Here is a 20,383-nt window from a genome sequence, read left to right as displayed (position 1 = left end):
GCATGTGAGCAGTGAAGGCACGCGGCCACAAGTTCAAGACCACACAGGGCAAAAGGAAAAGATGTGCAGTTCTGGGTGGATGGGTGGTGAGCAGGTGAGGATGGACAGACAGATGAAGAGGTCAGTGGACAGGTGAGTGGTCTGTTGTGAGGTTGTTGGGACGGATGGATGAGTGAAGATGGTAGGATGGATGGGCGGGTGGACAGACGGGCCTGTGGCTGTTCTGGATGGACCATGGACATGTGGACTGACACATGAGAGAAAGGACAGATGGAAGGAGACAGCAGTGGATAGGGTGTGGTGCCGCCTGCCTCACAAGGCCCTTTTAACAGAAGTACAGCCAGGGCTTTGCCGCCATAGCACACAACCAGGGACACCTAGCAGGAGGCCAGGGGCAGGCATGGCTGGGAGTAGGGGTAGGAGTATGGGTGATGGTCCCTCCCTCATGCTGAAAGAAGACTCAAGACCTCCAGCTCCAAGCAGCCAGAAACTTTGGTTTTTGTTTTCAAGTTCCTGCACTTAGGGAAGCTGCCCAGAGAAGGGGACACCAGGGCTGCCTCCTGAGGCGATGGGCCCGCAGGCCAGTAGTGACAACCAGGAGCCCCATCAGTTCACACACATGCTGAGGGACCAGCACTGGGAGAATACCACCTAGGGTCCCACCGGGCCCACAGCCAAGCATAAGTCCCAGCCTGCTGGTGACAGGGACAGGGAGGAAGAGCCACGAAGGGGCAGAGGGCTCAGGGACGGAGGCAGCTCAGAGCCCACTGGGTTGTGTCCTTGCGAAAGAAACCACTAGAATCAGAGTCCAGTGAAGACAGAACCCCGATGGGTGGACGGCAGGTGTGGGACCCCACTGGTCACACAAAATGAAGGCAGCTGGGCGGAGGCAGATTCTCAGTCCCATGGGACCTTGACGGGTGAGAACATCCAAAGATCAGGCTGGCCCATGTGCAGCATGTTGTGGAATGGTGATTTACTCCACTGGAACGGTGGCAACTGGTCCCACGTGGGGCCACTGGCTGCCAGCATGCTCATGTACTTAGCCAGTGCAACGCTGGTCACCTGAGGGTCAGAGAGCACACCACGGAGCTGGTGAGGCCCAGCTCTCACCATGACCTTTCTTTAAAACACCATTCTGAAGCTGACCCAAAGCAGATGTCCCCTTAAACTGACCCAACTTCAGCCCAGGTCTGACCTCTCACCCTCCACCTGTCCTACCCATCCTTCCCCAGGGCCTGTGACAACTGGCTTAGGTGACAAACCTTCACATCAATGCCGCCATGGGCGCGCTGACGCAGGGCCTGAAATGGGTAGGAGCCATTAGCAGGGTTGAGGTCAGAGCGGGCAGAGATGGCGTTCTCCGCGTTGGGCTTCGGGCTGCAGGCCTCACACAACGACAGAGGGTCGTGAAGGAAGTCATTGTACCTGGGTGCGGGAGGAAGGAATGGCAGTCACCCTGGGGAAAGACCAAGCTCCTCCTGCCTCAGGGTGGCCTTGAAACTGCCTGATCTTTCTGGGCGTATCCCAGCACCAGTCTTGGCCTGGGCAGGGTCCCCTCCACCGACTGAGTCACCCAGGCCCATCACTCAGCTCTTCCTGGGGAGGTTCTCCACACCCTCCTCCAAGCAGGTCAGACTCCTGCTCTGTTCCTTGACAGCATCTGTAGGGACTCGGGATGCCCAACCACATTGCAGCTCCAGCCTGGGTTCTGGGCAGGCATCTCCACCTCTCAGAAGGGCCTCCCCGAGGACGGTAGAGAGCAGGCCCCCATCTGCAGACCAAGGCTGGTTCAGTGGTAGCCATGCAGAGGTGACTCTCCGCACCAAGCCTGGAGTGTGCTGACCCACCTCATGAGCCGGACCATGGTGTCTACGTCCTCCACTAGTGACTGGTCCCTCTCGAAGATCTTGGCTCGAGGGTTCTTGGTGTAGGAGAACCAATCTCCGTACTGGGCTACCAGGGCCTGCAGACCACTAGCGTTGAATACACTCTCAAAGTACCTGTTGGGACAAGGGTGGTCACCACGACTCCCACTGGCCACACAGCTGGTTGTGGCTGGTATGGGGGTGGGGGACACGGTGGGACAGCTGTCATTGCAGTCAGGTTGTAGCAAGGCCCTTCTATCCTATAGGGGATAAATCTGGGCTCTAGAATCAAATCTCGCTTCACTATTCTCTCACCATGAAGCTGTGCGTGAGCCAGGATTCCTGCCTCAGTTTCCACATCTGTGGAATGAGAATAAATGGCTGTACTCATGTATCATGGCCATAAGGACCCAACGCCAGCAGGGAAAGCACAAGACATAAGGTGGCTCTGAAGAATCCAGCTAAGACGGCTTCATGGGACTCAGGCCACCCAGCCACACTTCAACGTCAGCCTGGGTACTGATGGACATCTCCACCTCCCAGGAGGCGGGGGCAGATCCAGCTGAATTCCTGGCAATGCCCAGTCCCAAGGTGTGGCCGCCCCAAACTGCTCTCCCTGCAGGATGGGGGCTGTTCTCCTTGCTCTGCATATTTAAAATGTCACCAGGGGAAGGACCCTGCCTTAGAGAGGACAGATGTGGGGGGAGGGAGCCACATAAAGAAGCAAGGGCACATACGGGATGTTGTAGCTAGCCCAGTAGGTCGTCTTGTAGAGCTCTGCAGTCTTGTCGGCCACCACCACCATGCCCCTGAGACCAAGAGCAATGGACAAAGGTGAGGGGACACTCGGGGGCTCAGCCAATGTGAGGGCCCTCGGCACCCTGGGCAGGAACTGTATTGTGTCCAAACCTCCTGTCCCATCGGGGGCACCCTTCCTTTAGCCTCCCCTTCCTCCCTCTGCCCCGGGGACTCACGGGATCTGTTCTAGGATGGTGAGCACCCGGCTTCCAGGGCTGGGCCCATTGGGGATGAATGCCTTGTAGTCCACAATCATCCACTGGTTATTATACCTGCCAGGCACGAGGAAGGAGTCACGTCACGCCCGGAACCCTTCTGCAGCCCTCTCCAGCACACCTCTCCCAACCCAGTACCCCATACAGCCAGGACTCAGGGACAACGCCCTAACACTGCAGCTTGACTGGGAACCCACAAAACCCTCTTGCTGTGCGTGCTGCCTCCCTGCTCAAGTACAGCCCACGGCTTCCTAGAATTTGCTAAAGTAAAGAACCATTCTGGTTAGGCGCTCATAGACGTAGGTAGAAGTACCCACTTCCCGTGCCTGGTTTCCAGGCCCCACCCCAGAGGCACTCTGAGACCTACCCACTTTAGGCATTAGGCACTTGGTTCCCAGGCCCCACCCCAGACTCATCCTCTTCCACCACCTGAGCCCTCTAAGTTAAACAGCCCCAAGAGGAAGAGCTTGCGGAAGAAAAAAGAAAACCTTTTCTTTTTTTTTTTTTTTTTTTCCGGAGCTGGGGACCGAACCCAGGGCCTTGCCCTTCCTAGGCAAGCGCTCTACCACTGAGCTAAATCCCCAACCCCAAGAAAACCTTTTCTTTCTTGCGCCTGTTTCCCCAAATATAACCAAGGAAGCCGCTCAAGTTTCCCCAGGGAGCTTCTGCAAGAAGGGGCTGAGCAGAGGGCCTTGGAACCTCATGGGTCCCCTCTGGTCTGAGGATTAAATGGTCCCCAAGTAAGGGCCGTGGAACAGGATTGCACTCACGTGCCACTATTGAACCGCCTGAAGACATCTGCCCAGGTGGCCCCATCCAAGGCCAGGCGGTTGGCCACAATGTTTCGAATCCACTCCAGCACACAGCCCTGGGGTTGCACGTACTTCCACAGGGCTGGGTTCTTGTTGCCGATGGTGGTCTCCAGGGTGACCTGTGAGAGAGACAAGGTGGGCTTCAGCCTCCACGTGGCAGCCCAGCAGGTCTTTCCTCGCAACGCTCCGCTGCCTTGGCGCACACCCCTCAGGGATTCCTTGGAAAGGTACTCGGCTTGAGGGAGACTCGGGATCTTGCACCCAGCTCTGCCTTGGCGACTAGAGCGCCATCCCCGGGTGCCTCTCCTATCAAAGGGGGAGCTCTCCCCCAAGAGACAGCAGCCCACCCTTCTTCCTCTCAGCTCCACAAGGAGAGGCTATTCACCTGGAGCCCCAGCAGCCAGAGACCTTGGGAGGATCCCAGCCCACCCCGCAGTGTCTCGGAGTCACGAGCCATCCACTGCTGCTTATGCAGCTGTCTCCTCACTGTCCCTGGAGTCCTCGTGTGTCTGCACAAACATGCCCTGTTCTCACTAGTGAAAGCCAGTGCAGAAGCAGCCAGGCGAGGTGGGTGGCACACGCCTGTAGCCCGTGCCTATAGCCCAGTACTCTAGAGGCAGGGGCAGGCAGGACTGCCGCAAGTTCAAGGTGAGTCTGGTCTCCAACAAACCAAAAAAGCCTGATCAACAGTCAAGCAGAGCCCCTGAAACTTAACCTGCAAAAGGCCACATCCGGGCAGCTGGTGGGGGCCCTGCAGTGGGGGAATCCGACAGCTGAGTCCCAGGCAGCTCTTCCCACCCTCCCCACACACAGGAGGGCACCGGTGCCTGCTCCTGGAAGGCAGGTGCACCGAGACCAGGAGAGGCTAAGAACCAGCTGCTTGTGGCTGATGAGCACTTGGGCCCAGGCTCCTATCAACCTCCTCCCAGCGAGCCAGAGGTTAGTCCCCTGTGCCCCTGAAGGGTGCTGGCCTGAGTCTTCCTTTACACGAGGAGGCTAAAAAGAGCCAAAAGCTGGCAGGACCCACCTAGGAGAGCGTTTGCAAGTTTTACTTATTTTGGGGGCATTTACAGTCTCATGGGCTAGCTCACTCTAGCTTCAAACTCTTCTTGGTTATTCTCCTGCCTCCACGTTCCAAGTGATAGGAGTTCAAGTGTGAGTTTAGGCCAGTGTTTTAAAGAAGCCATCGGGACTGGAGAGACGGCTCAGTGGTTAAGAACACTGACTGCTCTTCCAGAGGTCCTGAGTTCAATTCCCAGCAACCACATGGTGGCTCACAGCCATCTGTAATGGGATCTGATGCACTCTTCTGGTGTGTCTGATGACAGCTACAGTGTACTCAGATATGTAAAATAAACACGTTTTTGAAAGAAGACATTGAAGCCAGGCATAGTTCTGCCTATCTTTAACCCTAGGGAGGTGGAGGCAGGAGGATCAGGGATTCAAGGAAACCTCAGCTACATAGGCCAGCCCAGGCTACATGAGACCTGTTTTAGAAAACCAGAACATAAAGAGAAGAAAAATAAAAATGACATCTAAGCCAAGCCTGGCACAGGTAAGTAATCTCAGTCTACTCAGAAGGCTGAGGAAGGAAGGAGAGTTGCTAGCCTGGGCTACATACTGAGTTCCAGGATAGCCCGAACTGTAGAGAGATACACTGCCTTAAAGATAAATGAATCAAACAAACAAACAAAAACACAGAATAAAAAGGGGAAGCCGAGTTTAGTAGCCTGTACCTTTAAGCCCACAGGCAGGACAATCTGAGTTCAAGACCAGCCTGGTCTGCAGAGCAAAGTCAAAAGCAGGCAGGGCTACGTAGTGAGACAGTGTCTCCCGATAAACAAACAAACAATAAGGGGGTGTGAGGAGGTCACCAGCATCCTACACTGCAAAGGGTTTAGGACACAAACACAAGGAAAGGCAGTGGGCTTCATAGTCTCCCGTGCTGAGCTAGCGACGAGGCCCACCCTTTTCTCTCCCTCTCTCTCTCTAACCCTATGGGAGGTGGGAGGTGGGGGAAGATTGCTTGCCTGGGGCTCCTGTGATTAAGGCCCCCAGGGGCTGCCTCTCCCACACTAGGAAGAGCAACGTGGAACACAGGGCCATGAGCCCCACCATGCCCGAGAGAGCCCTGCACCCGGGGCACACTGCAGCTAAGTGCGTCTCCTGGCAGCATCAGTGTGAGATCTCAGGCGCCAGGAACAGATTTCTAAAGGGGCCTGGACAGCAGCCAGGGAGCAGGAGAAGCAAAGCGCTGTAAACAGCAGCTCCTCAGGACAGGGCCAGGTTAGGGGGTGGGGAGAGGGGAAGGCAGGGCAGAACAAGGTCACTGACAGAAAGAGGTGTTTGCACTGAACACAGAAAACCAAACAAGGTCCCTGCACTCAGGGGCTTCGCAAAGGTCCCTCACACCAGTAGTTCCTAAAGCCTTGGTGCTTTCAGAGTCAGAAGCCCTGCATGCCTCATCTTCTTCATGTTATCCCCAGAGCCTCTATGTGCCGTGTCCCCAAGGAACATGTGACTCAGCCACTCACCAGCCCACTGCCCAGGATGTAGAAGTCATCACCGGAGAAGATGGTGCCCGGGTAAGACGAAAAAATCAAGTTGTTGCCGGCAATCAGGGGGTACTCCTCTGGTGGGGGGCAGGAGCTGGTCAGGCAGGCCCTGTAGATAACCCATCCCCCATCCCACAAGGCTGGGGTCTCAAGTGAGGAACAAGCAGTCCTCAGGAGGCCACTCTCATCCCTTCAAAAGAAACCCACAAAGGTGTGGGTGCCACCTGCCTGGAATGCTATCATCAGGAGGACCCAAGTTCAAAGCCACGGGGACTACATAGTAAGACTTCCATTCAAAAAGGAGGGGAGGAGGTGGAGAAGAAGATGAGGAGATAGAGGAAGAGGAGAAGGAGAGGGGGAGGGGGGAAGGGAGGAGGAGCAGGAAAAGGAAACAGGGAAAGCACCCTCTGGGGGGGGGAGCGCCCTGCTGACTGTCTGCTGCTCCCAGAACAAACTTGCAATGCGACCAACGCAAGATGCTCCTCAGTGTATTTGGAAATGGGGTTTCCTCAAACACTGCTGAATGGTGAATTAGTGTTTAAAAGGTTCAAATAAATAAATTCATTTAAAGTTGTAGATGGATCTGACTTCATCAGAAGGGTCTGCGTGGGGAGCTCACAGTGGGCAGGTGTCTCCTCTGGACCCATGAGGTTTGTGACTGTTTACAAGTGATGTCACAGGAGAAACAAAGCAACGCAAAATCAAAGGGGACCTTGGAATATCGGCAAGAAAACAACCAATCCACAGGGAGAACCTCCCAAGGGCTGTGGGCCTCACCGTGGCAGGATTTCCTCTACACATGGCTCCCAGCAAGTGTTGGTGGTACTGTTTCAGGGAAGACTTGCTCAGATAGGCAAGCATTCCACCGTGGAGCTCTATCCCCAGCCCTCAAACAGGTTTAAAAGGTTAAAAATATTAGACACCATCGTGGTGAGAGCCTGTCATCCAGTAAGACAGAGGCTGAGGCAGGAGGATTTCTAATTCAGTAGCACCCCACTAACTGCTTTCTCACCGTTGCCTCTGTTTGCCTGCCTCATCGGATGACGGTCTATGCACTAGAGTTCAAGGCCAGCTGAGACATGGAGCTCAGTGATACAGCACTTTCCGGGCAAGAGGCCCAGGAATAGAATCGGCAGAAGGAAGAAGGGTAGGTGCAGGCAGAGGGGCAGATGGTGATGGTAACCTCGGGGACCAGCTGAAAGAAATGCCTTGCTTACCAAGAATTCCTGGCACTGCTCCAGAACTCCGCCCAAAGCCTCACCCCTGTGCGCATGCCCATGCCCACCCTCCTTCAAGAATGCTCCCTCCTCCCACCTTGCGGCCCCTCCCGGAACTGCAGCTGGTACTTCTTGATGATGCGTAACATGTTCTGGTAGGAGTTCCAAGTGTTGTGAGCCACCAGGAGATCATGGCTGCCGGGCAGCAGCTTGATGAGGGCAGAGCACGAACCGGAGCCCACGGAAGGCTTGGTGTTGGTCTTATTCAGGGCTGGCTCTAGGTCTTCCAGATCTCCAGAGATCTGCAGCAGGCTTAAGAGGCAGGATGGGAGGGTCAGGGGCTACTCTGCACCATGTCACTGCTGAGGCTCTGTGGTCAGTCGACCCACTGTGTCGTGGGAGTAGGACGTGGCAGAGCTGGCACGGAACCAGGATAATTAGGAAGTTCATGGCTCCTTACCCACCCTACAGGAGGCTGATGGGAGACACTTACAGGAACCCCAAGGGTTTGATGTTGAACCTCCCAGTTGGGAAGGTTAAACGGCCTTCATAGCTGTCCTCCAGGCCTTTCAGCTGCAGGAGGGTCAGCCGCACCTAGGGGAGGGAGAGGGAGGATGAGGCTCCCCAGCTCACCACTTCTACATAATTGCAGGGGCTCTGACCTGGCTCAGGGGTGCTCCACAGGCCCCAGCCAGCCCTGACCCCTCTCCTGCTTTCAGTGAATAGATGCTATGACACACCCGCATACTGGTCCCAAGTCACCCTCAATTAAAGAGCTGGTCAAAAGCCTTCTTTAAAGAGCTTCCATAAAGCCTTCCAGTTTGGCCGGAACCCCCGCCAACACCTCCCTAGTCTTAGACGCTGGCTGTGTGGCTGTCCCTGGCACCTGTGCCTTCTCCCTGCTGTCTGCTCTGCCTCAGCAATGTAACTAGAGGCATCACTGTGACCCTGCTGGGTCTTGACTTGTGCGGGGCATGTTCCAGGGACTTAGTTAAGTGCAAACAAGAGAGGTGGGCAGACAGGATAGGGAAGGAGCAACAGGAGGAAGTGGACAGACAAGACAGACAGGAGGAAGGGTGGGTGGATGGTTTGGAGAGTGGATGGGTTGATGTGTGCACATGTGGGTGGTAAGTAGATGTATTATTCAGAAATAGATACCTTAGATTCATGGATGGATGGATGGATGGATGGATGGATGGATGGATGGATGGGTGGATGGATGGATGAGTGGATGGATGATGAATGGGTGGATGGATGGATGGGTGGATGGATGGATGAGTGGATGGATGGATGGATGGATGGATGGATAGAAGGATGGATGGATAGAAGGATGGATGGGTGGGTGGGCAGATGGTCAGATGGACAGATGAATGGGATAGAAGGGGGCGGGCACATGGGAGGTTTGGAGGGTAGATGGGTTGCTGTGTGTTGATGGTAAGCAGACATGGGGAAGAGTGGGTGAGCATGTGAGGAAAGAGAATCTGAAGCAGCCAGGGCAGGAGATGGGTTGGCCAGGAGGGCCGTGTGTGGGGGATAATGGCGTGAGCACTGGAGGGTAGCAGGATCACCCATAGAGGCCACTGCCTGTGCTGCACAGTTAAACCCTCATGTCTGTAGAGAATTCAGAGTGTGTGGATTTTGCACTGAGAACCATGCTAGCTACCCAGGACCTGGCCCCTCAGCATCCAGTCTGTGCAAGGTCAGTCCAGGGAGGGAACGCAAGGCTCTGCTATGTTGTGTGCTTTCGTCTCTCTCCTCCCTCCTCTTCTGAAATAGTGTTTTCCTGTGTCCAGCCTTCTGCTGCCTAACTGACAGCAGGAGCCATGTGTCACCACTGAGTTCAGTCCTCTGACAGCAAGTAACAGGGCTGGGCACCTGGGCAGCTGGAGGTCCGTCAGGCGGGCAGATGGAAGCATGGTAGCTTGGGGACAAGGGGTGCAGATGCTGATGGACACTAGAATGGGCTGGTATTCTGGCTCCCTCAGGGCCAGCCAGGGACTGTACAGGAGATGGGTACACCCAAAAGAGCCGCCTTCCTTCCCACAAGCGGGGCAGCCTAGCCCACCTGGTGCCAGTATGGCGAGTCCGGGCTAAGCTCCATCTCCCTCTGCATCCACTCCAGGTTGGCCTCCAGGAAGCTCTTGAGCTTCTCACAGTAGCCGACTTCGTACTCGAAGGGGCCGCAGTAATTGACCACCGTGTTCATCCAGTGCATGTAGATGAGCTGTAGAGATAACAAGACAGCTGCTCTCTGTGCGGGACCCTGAGGACCAGGCTAGAGGACACCCACACCTACCACATGGCTCTCAGCCCCCTCAAGGCTCACATCCCCTTAGGCCTGCCTGCTCTGGGACCTGGGGTACAGAAGGTCTAGCCTAGACTGCACCGCCTCTGTTGCTGGGACCTGGATTGAGCAATGTGCGCTGCCATCGAACATGGGGTCGTGGGTTGCTTCTGTCTATGGTTGTAGTGCCGCAGGTTGGACCCTGGGCTCCAGGGGGGCCACCAGCCACCGGACCATAGCCCAGCCCCTGAGGTCTGATTTTGTTTTCTTTTGTTTGGGTTGTTTGTTGGGTTGTGGGGTTACCCACATTAGAGACTTCCCGCCTCCGCCTGCCAAGTGCTGATTACAGGTGTGCACCACCAAGCCTGCGTACAGAATGCTGCGGATGGAACCTGCCAGGCAAGCTATCTACTAACGCAGCTACGTTCCCAGCCATTGCCGGGATCTTCAGACAGGCTCACGCTCCTCTGGCCTGCTAGGATGACTCCAGGCACTGCAAACACGACCATAACTCTCAGCCAGATGAATGTGTTTCTGCGCGGCTCCCTGCTCTGCTCCAAGCATGGCAGAAACAAGACAAGCCCCCACTGCTGACGCACTGGGCAGAGAAGTGTGCCAGGCTGTTGGCATGCCCAGGTGCAGTTTGGATGAGCTTGGGCTTGCCTGCTGGGGGAAAGACTACAGCCAGCGTACTCTGTCCCCCAGCTGCTGGGCGTGAATGAGGTTATCCCAGGTCACCCAGCCAGCTGACTGCAGCAGCACCGGTGAGCCCACCAAGGTCAGCCTCATCCAGAATGACCAGGGCACACAGCTGATGCTTCCTGGAGACTGGGGGTGGGGCTGCTGGCCTGCGGCTCATGCTAGTGAACAGCATCTCCCCACACAGTGGTCCAGCCTGGGCTGGCTGTTCAGAAGCTGTTATGGGGTTGGTCCACTGGGAAGGTGCTGATGGAAGGCAGAATCTAGAGGGAGAGCCTAAGGTCTCTGAGGCTTGTCCTGAACCCCAGTCTCTTCCTCCTCCATGTTTGCGTTCTGGCTCATGAAGGGAACGCTTGCTCTGCCACATGCATGCCCCTGTCACTGCTGTCCAGACCCCAGCAGAGGCCCGAGGCAATGATCTGCCTGGCCTTGGGCTGCAACATAAGAGCCAGTTGGCTGTATGAGTTCCTTTCCTTGTCTTGGCTGTTTCCTTACAGTGAAGTGAGACCAACACATCCACTTTACAGCTGGGGAAACTGAGACACAGGTAGGCAAGTACCTGCATCCCCAAACACCCAGACATCAAATCACAGGCCCGACTGGGACCCATACCAACATGTGGGTTTTTGTTGTTGTTTTGGTTTTGTTTGTTTTGGTTTTTGTTTTGTTTTGCTTTTGCAAAATCCCAAATCCCCACCCTGTCCGGACAGCTGCTGAAGGTAACTTCTGGCCACACCCCACCAGAAAGCCTCCCCACCAGGAGAGCCACCCGCCCAGTGACACACACCAAAGCCTAATCGCGCTCAGGCCTCATTAATGCTCCCTGTCTCCGTGTACCTTGCAGGGCCTCCAGAGCACTGCTCACTGCCCGGCCCTACCTGAGGCTCAGCTGCAGACTCACGTGAGCCCTACACATCTGCAGGGAGCAGCAAGAGAGCAGACTGTCCTGACTGGAGACTTGGGCCAGACAGAGCTGGATGCAAACGCTGCTCCTCAGCTTGAATGTCTGTCTAACCCTGACAAGAGCCTTCACGTCCCAGGACCTGAGTCTTATCATCTCTCCCCATCACAGGCGGCCAGGCCACCTCCAGAGGCTTGAGTGGATCCCGTGAGATGACACAGGCAAAGCATCAGGTCAGGAACATCCACTGGGATCCTGGCACGAGAGCCACGATGGCCTTGCCTCAGTGTCCCCAACCACTTCCCCATACACAAAGGCTCGTGGGAAGCCTAGACAGTGGTCAAGCATTTTAAAGAAACCCACGGAGGCTGCTTCCGTGAGCCCTACCCCCGCAGCATAACGCACAGCCTCATGGTCCCCCACTGTCAGTCACTGCTAGGAAGGGCCTTCAGCTTGGTCCTGCCTACATAGTGACAAATCTGGAATTTTGGTTTCTTTCTAAAACAAATAATTATTGTAAGAGGGTCCTGAGAGGAGAGGTGGGCAGTTGTTGGTTGAGCAGGGGGGTTGGTTGTGGTTTGTTAGTAGTTGTGCTCAAAGAAGAAACAAGAAATTAGATTCAGGGATATTCTCTCTCTCTCTCTCTCTCTCTCTCTCTCTCTCTCTCTCTCTCTCTCTCTCTCAGTGGGGGGAGGACCCACAAAATAGCAAGCACATCAGCCACATTGGGTGTTCTTACTTAAAACCACTTGGGACACCTCTTGCATGTCCCTGGGTCACCAATGGAATCCATACTCAAAGTGGCCACCGGACCCTGAGTGGGTCTCAGTCTATGAGCTGATGCCCAGTGATTTCCCAAGGTCCGTTCTACTTCCCACACGACCCAGTGCAGGCAAAGCTGCCACCCACAGCCGAGCTGATTTCTGATGGGTGAGACACCAGACAGTGACTGCCGTTTTTATAGTTCCAAACCAGATAAGCAAGAGACTCTGCTCTTTGGAGACTTGACACATACAGAAGAGCCAGTTTAATAAAAGTAGGAGCCAGGTAGGTGATGTGTATCAGTGCTCTGAGGCAGGAAGGTCACAAGTTCAAGGCCAGCCTGGACAACAGAGTGAGTTCAAGGTCAGGCAAGCCAAGCTTGCGAGACTCTCAAACAGGGCAGAGAAGCCTGGGAGTAGAGACCAGTGGGAGAGTGCCCAACAAGCAGGAGGGCCTAGCTTTAATCTCCAGTATCAGAAAGGTGGGGGTGGGGCACACCTCTATAACCTCAGTCTAGGAGGCTGAGGCAGGAGGATCTTAAATTAGAAATCAGCCTGGGCCACACAGTAAACCCTCTCTAAACACCGTAAAACAGGGCTGGAAAGAGGGCTCCATGGCGCTTGCTTCTCTTGTGGAAGACCAGAGTGCAGCTCTGTAAAATAACTCCAGCTCTAGAATGAATATATATATATATATATATATATATATATATATATATATATATATATTCCCTCTCTAATATAAATAAAAATAAATATTTCAAAAATCACCGAACTGGGCGAGCAGTCATGAAGGCAGAGGGGAACCATGGACCGCTTGATGAAAAGGGGGCACTGGTGGTTGGGGATTTAGCTCAGTGGTAGAGCGTTTGCCTAGCAAGCTCAAGGCCCTGGGTTCGGTCCTCAGCTCCGGGAAAAAAGAAAAAAAAAAAAAAAAAGAATTCAGGCTTCCTATATTCTCTTGAAGCTTCACCTCTGACTTGAGTACAACAGAGGATCTGGGAAGTCTCACAGTTATGAAAAGGGGGCACTGAGCAGTGAAGAATAGAGAACGCAGCAGGAGACACGGGTAAAACACAGAAACATGTATGTATAAAAATGTTATGTTGGGGGTGCTGGAGAGATGGCTCAGTGGTTAACAGCAGTGGCTGTTCTTCCAGAGGTCCTGAGTTCAATTCCCAGCAACCACATGGTGGCTCCCAACCATCTGTAATGGGATCCAAAGCCCTCTTCTGGTTGTCTAAAGACAGTGACAGTGTGCTTACATACATAAATTAAATAAATAAATCTTTTTTAAAAAATGTTATATTGGGGCCACTGAGAGGGCTCAGCAGGTAAAGGAGCTTGCCACCAAGCCTGATGTCCTGAGTTCAGTCCCTAGGGCTCACATAATGAAAAGAACAGACCCCAGAAAGTTGTCTTCTGACCTCCATGTATGAATCCTGACATATATGCACCCAACCATACATAGACACACGTGTACCTACCCACATGCAGACACAGAAATGTAGAAAAAAAACTTAAAATGCAACCATCAATTTTAAAACGTCATCAAGAAACCTATTATTGTGCACATGAACTAAAAACCATTTCTTTATAATATATAAATATAACAACAACAAAAAAGAAAACATTATGCCAAGTGACAGTTATAAAAAGGTTTTCATTTCCTGGCACTCACAATGAGCCCTAGGTTCCCTCCCCACACAGTACTGAGCAGAGGTGACACACAGTAGTGACTCCAGGCCTGGGTTCCCTCCCCACACAGTACTGAGCAGAGGTGACACACTACTGTGGCCCCAGCACTAGGGAGGTGGGAGGCAGGAGAATCAGAAGTTCTGAGACATCCTTGGCTACATGCTAAGGTTGTGGGCAGCCAGGGCTACATGAACCCCTATCTCAAAACAATAACCAAAGCTCGGAGGAGGCAGGCGGCACCCCACACCATGTGACTACACTTCTCTGAAGTGTTCAGAATGACAAAATCCATGTGATACCGCTGGCCTTAGTGAGGCCTGAGGCTGATGGAGTGTGGTCGGCTGGGTAGGTCTTCCTTCTGCAGTGATGAAGACACTCTAGAACTGGATAGTGGTCTGACTATGCCACCTTAGAATTGAACCCCAAAACAATAGATTACACTGTTTTCCTGTTGTTTTTGTTCGGTTTGGTTTGGTTTTTTTTTAGGGGGGAGGTGAGAGAGAGTAGTCATACTGGTTCTGAACTCCTGATCCTTGTCATCCGTCCTACCCTGCAAGTGCTGGGACAACAGGCAGGAATCGCATGAAAGTTTTGTTGTTTGTTTCTTGTCCCTAACCCAGGCCGCCTGTAACCTCAGCAGTCTGCCTCGGCCTCCCAAGTCATGCCGTGACAGGTGTGTGTGTGTCTCACCATTCCCAGCTTATGAGCTGTTCTTGAAGGACAGGCTCTTTTTCTCCCCTAAGGGAGGACAGGAGATGGAGACCCTTCTCAGCACATGCATCAACCCCTCTGAAGGCCCTAAGGATGTCCTGGCTTGGCTGGGGACAGGAAGCTGGGACCCTGGACTCCCACACTGGCCTTACCTCCTCGGACACAGAGGCCTCCACCACACCAGCTGCATAGGCCTGCAGGCTGTCATTGTAGCTGCCATTTGTGCCCAGGTCCAGAAAGGCCCACCTGGAGAGAGAAGAAGGACACCCAGTCAGCAGTGGGGACCCCTGCAAAGCCAGCCACCACAGCCAGCCCCACAGCTGGAGGCAGACGCGGGTTAGCTTTTTGTTCGTTACACTACAGATGGAATCCAGGCCCTCATGTGCCAGGCAACTGCTCCAGCCCCTTTATTTTATTGTTCCTGGTTTTTTTGTTTGTTTGTTTGTTTGTTTGTTTTTGTTTTTTGTTTTTTGACAAATATGGTCTCACTATGTAGCCCAGGCTGGCCTGGGACTCCAATCCTCCTGCCTCAGCTTTCCAAGTGCTGAAATCACAGATGCATGATACCATGCCTGCCTACCCTCTAGTTTTAGACCATAAAAACAGCCTGATGAGCAGCAGCTGCCCACACAGATGTTGGCCTCCCTGTGGGCACCTGGTAAGCAGCAGCTGCCCACACAGATGTTGGCCTCCCTGTGGGTACCTGGTAAGCAGCAGCTGCCCACACAGATGTTGGCCTGCCTTTGGGTACCTGGTAAGCACCAGCTGCCCACACAGATGTTGGCCTGCCTGTGGGTACCTGGTAAGCAGCAGCTGCCCACACAGATGTTGGTCTGCTTGTGGGTACCTGGTAAGCACCAGCTGCCCACACAGATGTTGGCCTGCCTGTGGGCACCTGCATGCCCACACAGATGTTGGCCTGCCTGTGGGCACCTGCATACCTGCTGGGCTACATTCCTGAGACAGGAAGTGCTAATCAGAGGATGTATTTCAACAAAGACTAACCCAGCCTCCTCTCCCCCACCCATGCCAACTGATGTTCCCAATCATACTGGCCAGCCCTTCTGAGCTCGTTCAACTTGTCCACGGGCAACCCCACAGTCCTTTCAGGTAGGCACTGTTACTGGTCCCATTACATGGAGGAAGAGGGGACTGAGGCACAGAGCTCGTCATCACAGTGATGGATGCCTGTGTCGTCCTGTTTTCTGAGGTTCTGCAATGTCCCCATCCATGACCATGAACTCTGCCCACATACCCATCTGTGCTGGGTCACACATGTGGCTTGCTTTGCCCAGTGGATAAGAAAAGAACTGATACATTGCTGTTAAGAAGAACAAGAGGCCTCGCAACTCCCTGATGTTCTTCTGTGCCTCTGCCACTGTCATGAAAGGACACTGTGTCCTTGTCCATGGGTCCCAGGGATGGGAAATGTCCAGAGCAGAGAAGGTCTGCAGACCTGAAGCATGGTGGCCTCAGGAGCTCAGCTCCTTGAGGGTCAGCAACCACTGGGACTGTACTTCTGGATGGAGCACTGCTGCCTGATGCCTGACTGATATAGGGTCAGAGGTTACCAAGGGCAAAACAGGATTCCTGTCAAGTCAAGCTACCATCTTTTTTTTTTTTTTTTTTTTTTTTTTTTTTTTTTTTTTTTTTTTTTTTGAGATGAGGTCTCTCACTGAGACCTGATTTCCCCGAATCTCCATCTCCCCCAGCATGGGGGGGGTGTTATAAATTATCACCCCCACTGTTGTTCTCAATTTCTTTATAGAACTGCCTTTAAAATATCTCTCCAGAGGCTAGACAGATGGCTCAGCAGTTATGAGCGTACGCTGCTCTTGCAGAGGACCTAAGTTCAGTTCCCAACACCCCCATCAGGTAACTCACAAGAGCATGTGAGTCCAGCTCCAGCAAATCCAAGGCCCTCTTCAAGCCTCTGCAGGCACCTGCACATACATGCCACACATAACCTCACACAGACACACAGAGATAGATAAGTCATTTTTTGTTTTGGAGACAGGGTTTCTCTATGTGGCTGTCGCTGAAACTCACTTTGTAGACCTGGCTGGCTTTGAACTCCTGAGTGCTGGGGTTAAAGGCATGTGTTATTACGCCCTGCTTAAATACATCTTTTAAAAAAGAAACCAACTTGACAGGAGGTGCAGTGCAGCTCAGGTAGCAGAGCGCTCACCTAGTGCACACCAGGCTCTGGGTTCTGTCCCTAGCCCTGCATAAACTGGGCATCTTGGCACATGACTATATTCTCCGTATTTAGGAGGAGATGTAGAAGGATCTCAAAGTTCAAAGTCACTGTGATGGTTTATATATTCTTGGGCCAGAGAGTGGCACTATTAGGAGGTATGGCCTTGTTGGAGGAGGTGTGGCCCTGTTGGAGTAGGTGTGGCACTGTAGCTGTGGGCTTTAAAACCCTCATCCTAGTTGCCTGGAAGCCAGTATTCTGCTAGCAGCCTTCATGTGAAGATGTAGAACTCTCAGCTCCTCCTGCACCATGCCTGCCTGGATGCTGCCATGCTCCCACCTTGATGATAATGCGCTGAACCTCTGAGCCTGTAAGCCAGACAAAATTAAATGTAGTCCTTGTGAGAGTTGCCTTAGTCATAGTGTCTGCTCACAGCAGAAAAACCCTAACTAAGACAGTCACTGAGAACAGACTGAGTTCTCAAAACAAAAGAAGGTGCATGCTGGAAAGACAGTTCAGGCAGTGGAGTGTTGTGTTCCAAGCATGGAGGCCCATGGATAAAGCTTGACATGGTGGTCCATGTTTGTAAGTCCAACAATGAGGATGAGGACACAGGCAAATCTCGGAGGGGAGCCAGTCAGCTTCACCTAATCCAGGAGCCCGACCTAGTGAGAAGTCCTGTCTCCTGGTGTCAGCACCTGAGAAACAACACCCAAGATAGATCTCCTGCCTACACACATACACGCACGCACGCACACACATGCACACACACGCACGCAATCCCAGTACTCAGGAGGCAGAGGCAGGTGGATCCCTGAGTTTGAGGCCAGCCTGGTCTACGGAGCAAGTTCCAGGACAGCCAGGGCCACACAGAGAAACCCTGTCTCAACCCACCCACCCCTCAAAAATAGCTAGCCATTGCCAAGAGGTGGGCAGGGGTCGGAAATGTCTTCTGAGGCCGCTCTCCTATCACCAATCCTTCATCAGTGGGCAGGACCTTTGGTTGCCTCCCTACACATTATGGGTTTCTCTTTAGCCATTCTTCAAAGGAAACCCAGCCTTACTGACCCATTTCCCCAGCTGCACTGGATTCAAGATGGTGCCTACTTTCCTAAGTTGCCCTCCCTCTGTTCCACTCTGCCTCATGGCGACTGTCTCCAAACAGAGAGCTTTCTGATTGGTGAATCCAGTTGATAAGAAGAGTGTAGAGGCCCCAGACAAGCCGGCAATGGGACATCTCATCTCTTACAACTAAATCCTAACAGTCTCAGGGCTGTGTTGGGTGGTGGGGCCAAGGTCAGACTCATGGGCCAGCAAGATGGCTCAGTGGGTAAAGACAATTACCACTAGGCCTAATGCCCTGAGTTTGATCCCCAGGACTTACTGAAAGGAGAGACATGATTCTTCAAACTGTCCTGACTTCCGCACAGCCCACATTACATGTGACCCCGCCCACACCCCATAAATAAATAAATGAAATAAAACAGTAGTAAGCCAAACTCGGAACAGCAGAAAGGGAGGAAGCGAGGAGGAGGACTTACCACCAACAATCCCTGAACTGGTAAGGGGGAAACCCCCAGAAAGGGGGATTCTAATTCCAGGAGAGTCTAGCTCCTGACCTCTGCCCTCCAAAAAAGGGAGCCAGACACCCCCAGGCAGAAGCTCCCATTGACAGGGGACGAGGACAGGCCCGATGTCTTCTATTTGACCCAAGCCTTCATGGGTCTGTCTCCCTGCCTGTAAACGGGGGTCTCCCACCATGAACTCCCTGTACTGATGGAGTCTCACAGTGAAGGGCGCATGTGCCATAGGAGAGAACAGGAAGTATGTCAGCACGGTGACAGACCTCAGTTTCCCCAATCGCAAAATGGCCGAAGGACCCTTACTTACTCCTTTCCTTCCCTCATCTCTCCTCACATCAACAGTGGTGCTTTCAAAGTCCCAGTGAAACTGTGGGACCCTGTGAACCCTATCTCAGGCAAGGAAACAGGCTCAGAGAAGGGGATCCACTTGCCCTGGGAGTACAACGGTGGATCTGAGGCTGCAAGAAATTCCCACCACGACCACAAAGAAGACCCGTCCCCACTCATTTATGAGCCCTGCAACTGGAAGCATGCTCAGCTCACTTGATGTCCTCCTGAGTCCCCCCCCTCCCCCTCTCCCTCCCCCGACACCCCCTCCCCTACACACACTCCTGGGCCTCTACACCCAGGTAGGGATTTGTCATGCCCTCTCAGCTCTGCTAAACAAGCAAAACTGCGTGAGTCAGCAGAGAACAGGCCACAGGGGGTTCCCCTGATGCCAGTCAGAGCTGTGGTTCCCTTCAAATAGCAGTCAAGTCATCGGCCTTCTCTCCCTGGACGCCTTCCCAGATTGACCCCACCGAGCTGTGATATCTGCAGCAATCTTCCAGAGACCACCAACACTGGAGATGTCTTTAGTATCCTGTGTCCCCCAAACCTGTGAGAAGCCATGCTGCAGGAGACTGTGCCCTCTGAGAATGAGCACAGCCAGGACCAATGGGGACATGCAGGTTCTGGATGCTCCCCTTACACAGCACAAATCTGGGTTTCCAGGCAGATTGCTGGCTCCCGCTTCCTGTGGGATTTGCCCATGTCTCTCTCAGCCTGACTCTTGTTTGGCTCTGGGTCCTTAAGACCACACAGTAGGGAAGAATAACTGAGCACAGGTCGTTATTTTGGTGGAGACCCCAGCAAGAACCCACAGTCAAGTTCTAGGTTCACAGTGGTGATGTGGGGACCCAGAGAAGAAGAAGAGTTAGTGAGAGACAAGAGATCTCAGGGCCAGCCTGTTGGAAAAGTGATCACACTGAGCACCAAGCTCTGGTTCAATCTGGCCATGAACTCGTCCCTGGATGGGCAGGGACAGTAACATCTAACAAGGATATGGTCCACACTTGTGAATTTAGGGACCTGCAATTTTCCCTCTGGCTTGGAGCCAGGTTCATTCCAGCCGCTCTGACTCTGGAGGGAGACAAGGGCCTGGGCTCCTGACAATTGTCACTATCCCTCAGGCTGGGGACAAAAGGGCAGTAGAGTAAACATTTAGTCCCAGAACTCGGGAGGCAGAGGCAGGCAGGTCTGTGTGAATTCCAGGGCAGCTTGGTCTACATGGCGAGCTCTAGTCTAGCTCGCCTTAAGTGTGGGGTCACATGTGTACAGAGGGCAGGTCCCCTGGCCCTTCGGGGAGAACCCCTGTGGTTGGGAATAGGAGTTACAGCGTCACCCACCAACTCTGGGCCAGACCCGGCTGTGGACTCCCCAGGGAGGCAGGGCCAAAGTCCAGGGCCCTGTCACCCGCCAGGCTGTGGCGGGGATGGCCAACCCTTACCCAGTCTCGCGGATGGCGTTGGTGAGGTTAGCCCAGGCCACCGCATCGGGGTGGAAGCCGTACTCCAGGCGCAGCTGGCCCGAAGCAGCGTCCAGCAGCAGCGAGCGGGTGCGGGAGGCCGGCGGCTCCGGGTTTTGGCGCCGCCAGCCGGGCCCGAGGGTGGGGAGAGCACCCGCCAGGCCGCTCAGCAATAGCCCAGCCAGCGAGGCCAGCGAGGCCAGCGCCAGAGCCCGCCGCAGCGCCCGGGCCGCCCGGCCACCATGGGTCCCGTCCATGGGGGCCGCCATCCCGAGCCGCAGCCGGGCCACGTGACTGT

At 53.8% G+C, this 20,383-nt stretch overlaps 1 protein-coding gene across 1 annotated transcript; it reads right to left on the bottom strand.

Moving 5' to 3' along the window:
- Nucleotides 1-468: 468 nt before the first annotated feature.
- Nucleotides 469-20,383, bottom strand: Plbd2 (phospholipase B domain containing 2). The gene is made up of 12 exons (XM_032886701.1): nt 20,068-20,383; nt 14,672-14,765; nt 9,531-9,689; nt 7,959-8,059; nt 7,563-7,777; nt 6,228-6,325; nt 3,652-3,812; nt 2,843-2,938; nt 2,606-2,677; nt 1,851-2,003; nt 1,266-1,428; nt 469-1,065 (listed from the first exon to the last, which is right to left on the bottom strand). The coding sequence occupies exons 1-12, from the start codon at nt 20,352-20,354 to the stop codon at nt 898-900; spliced, it is 1,767 nt and encodes a 588-aa protein (XP_032742592.1). The 5' UTR covers nt 20,355-20,383; the 3' UTR covers nt 469-897.

Source organism: Rattus rattus, chromosome 16 (genome assembly GCF_011064425.1).
Source record: "Rattus rattus isolate New Zealand chromosome 16, Rrattus_CSIRO_v1, whole genome shotgun sequence".
NCBI lineage: Eukaryota > Metazoa > Chordata > Mammalia > Rodentia > Muridae > Rattus > Rattus rattus.
This window is presented reverse-complemented; position numbering and strand designations above follow the sequence as displayed.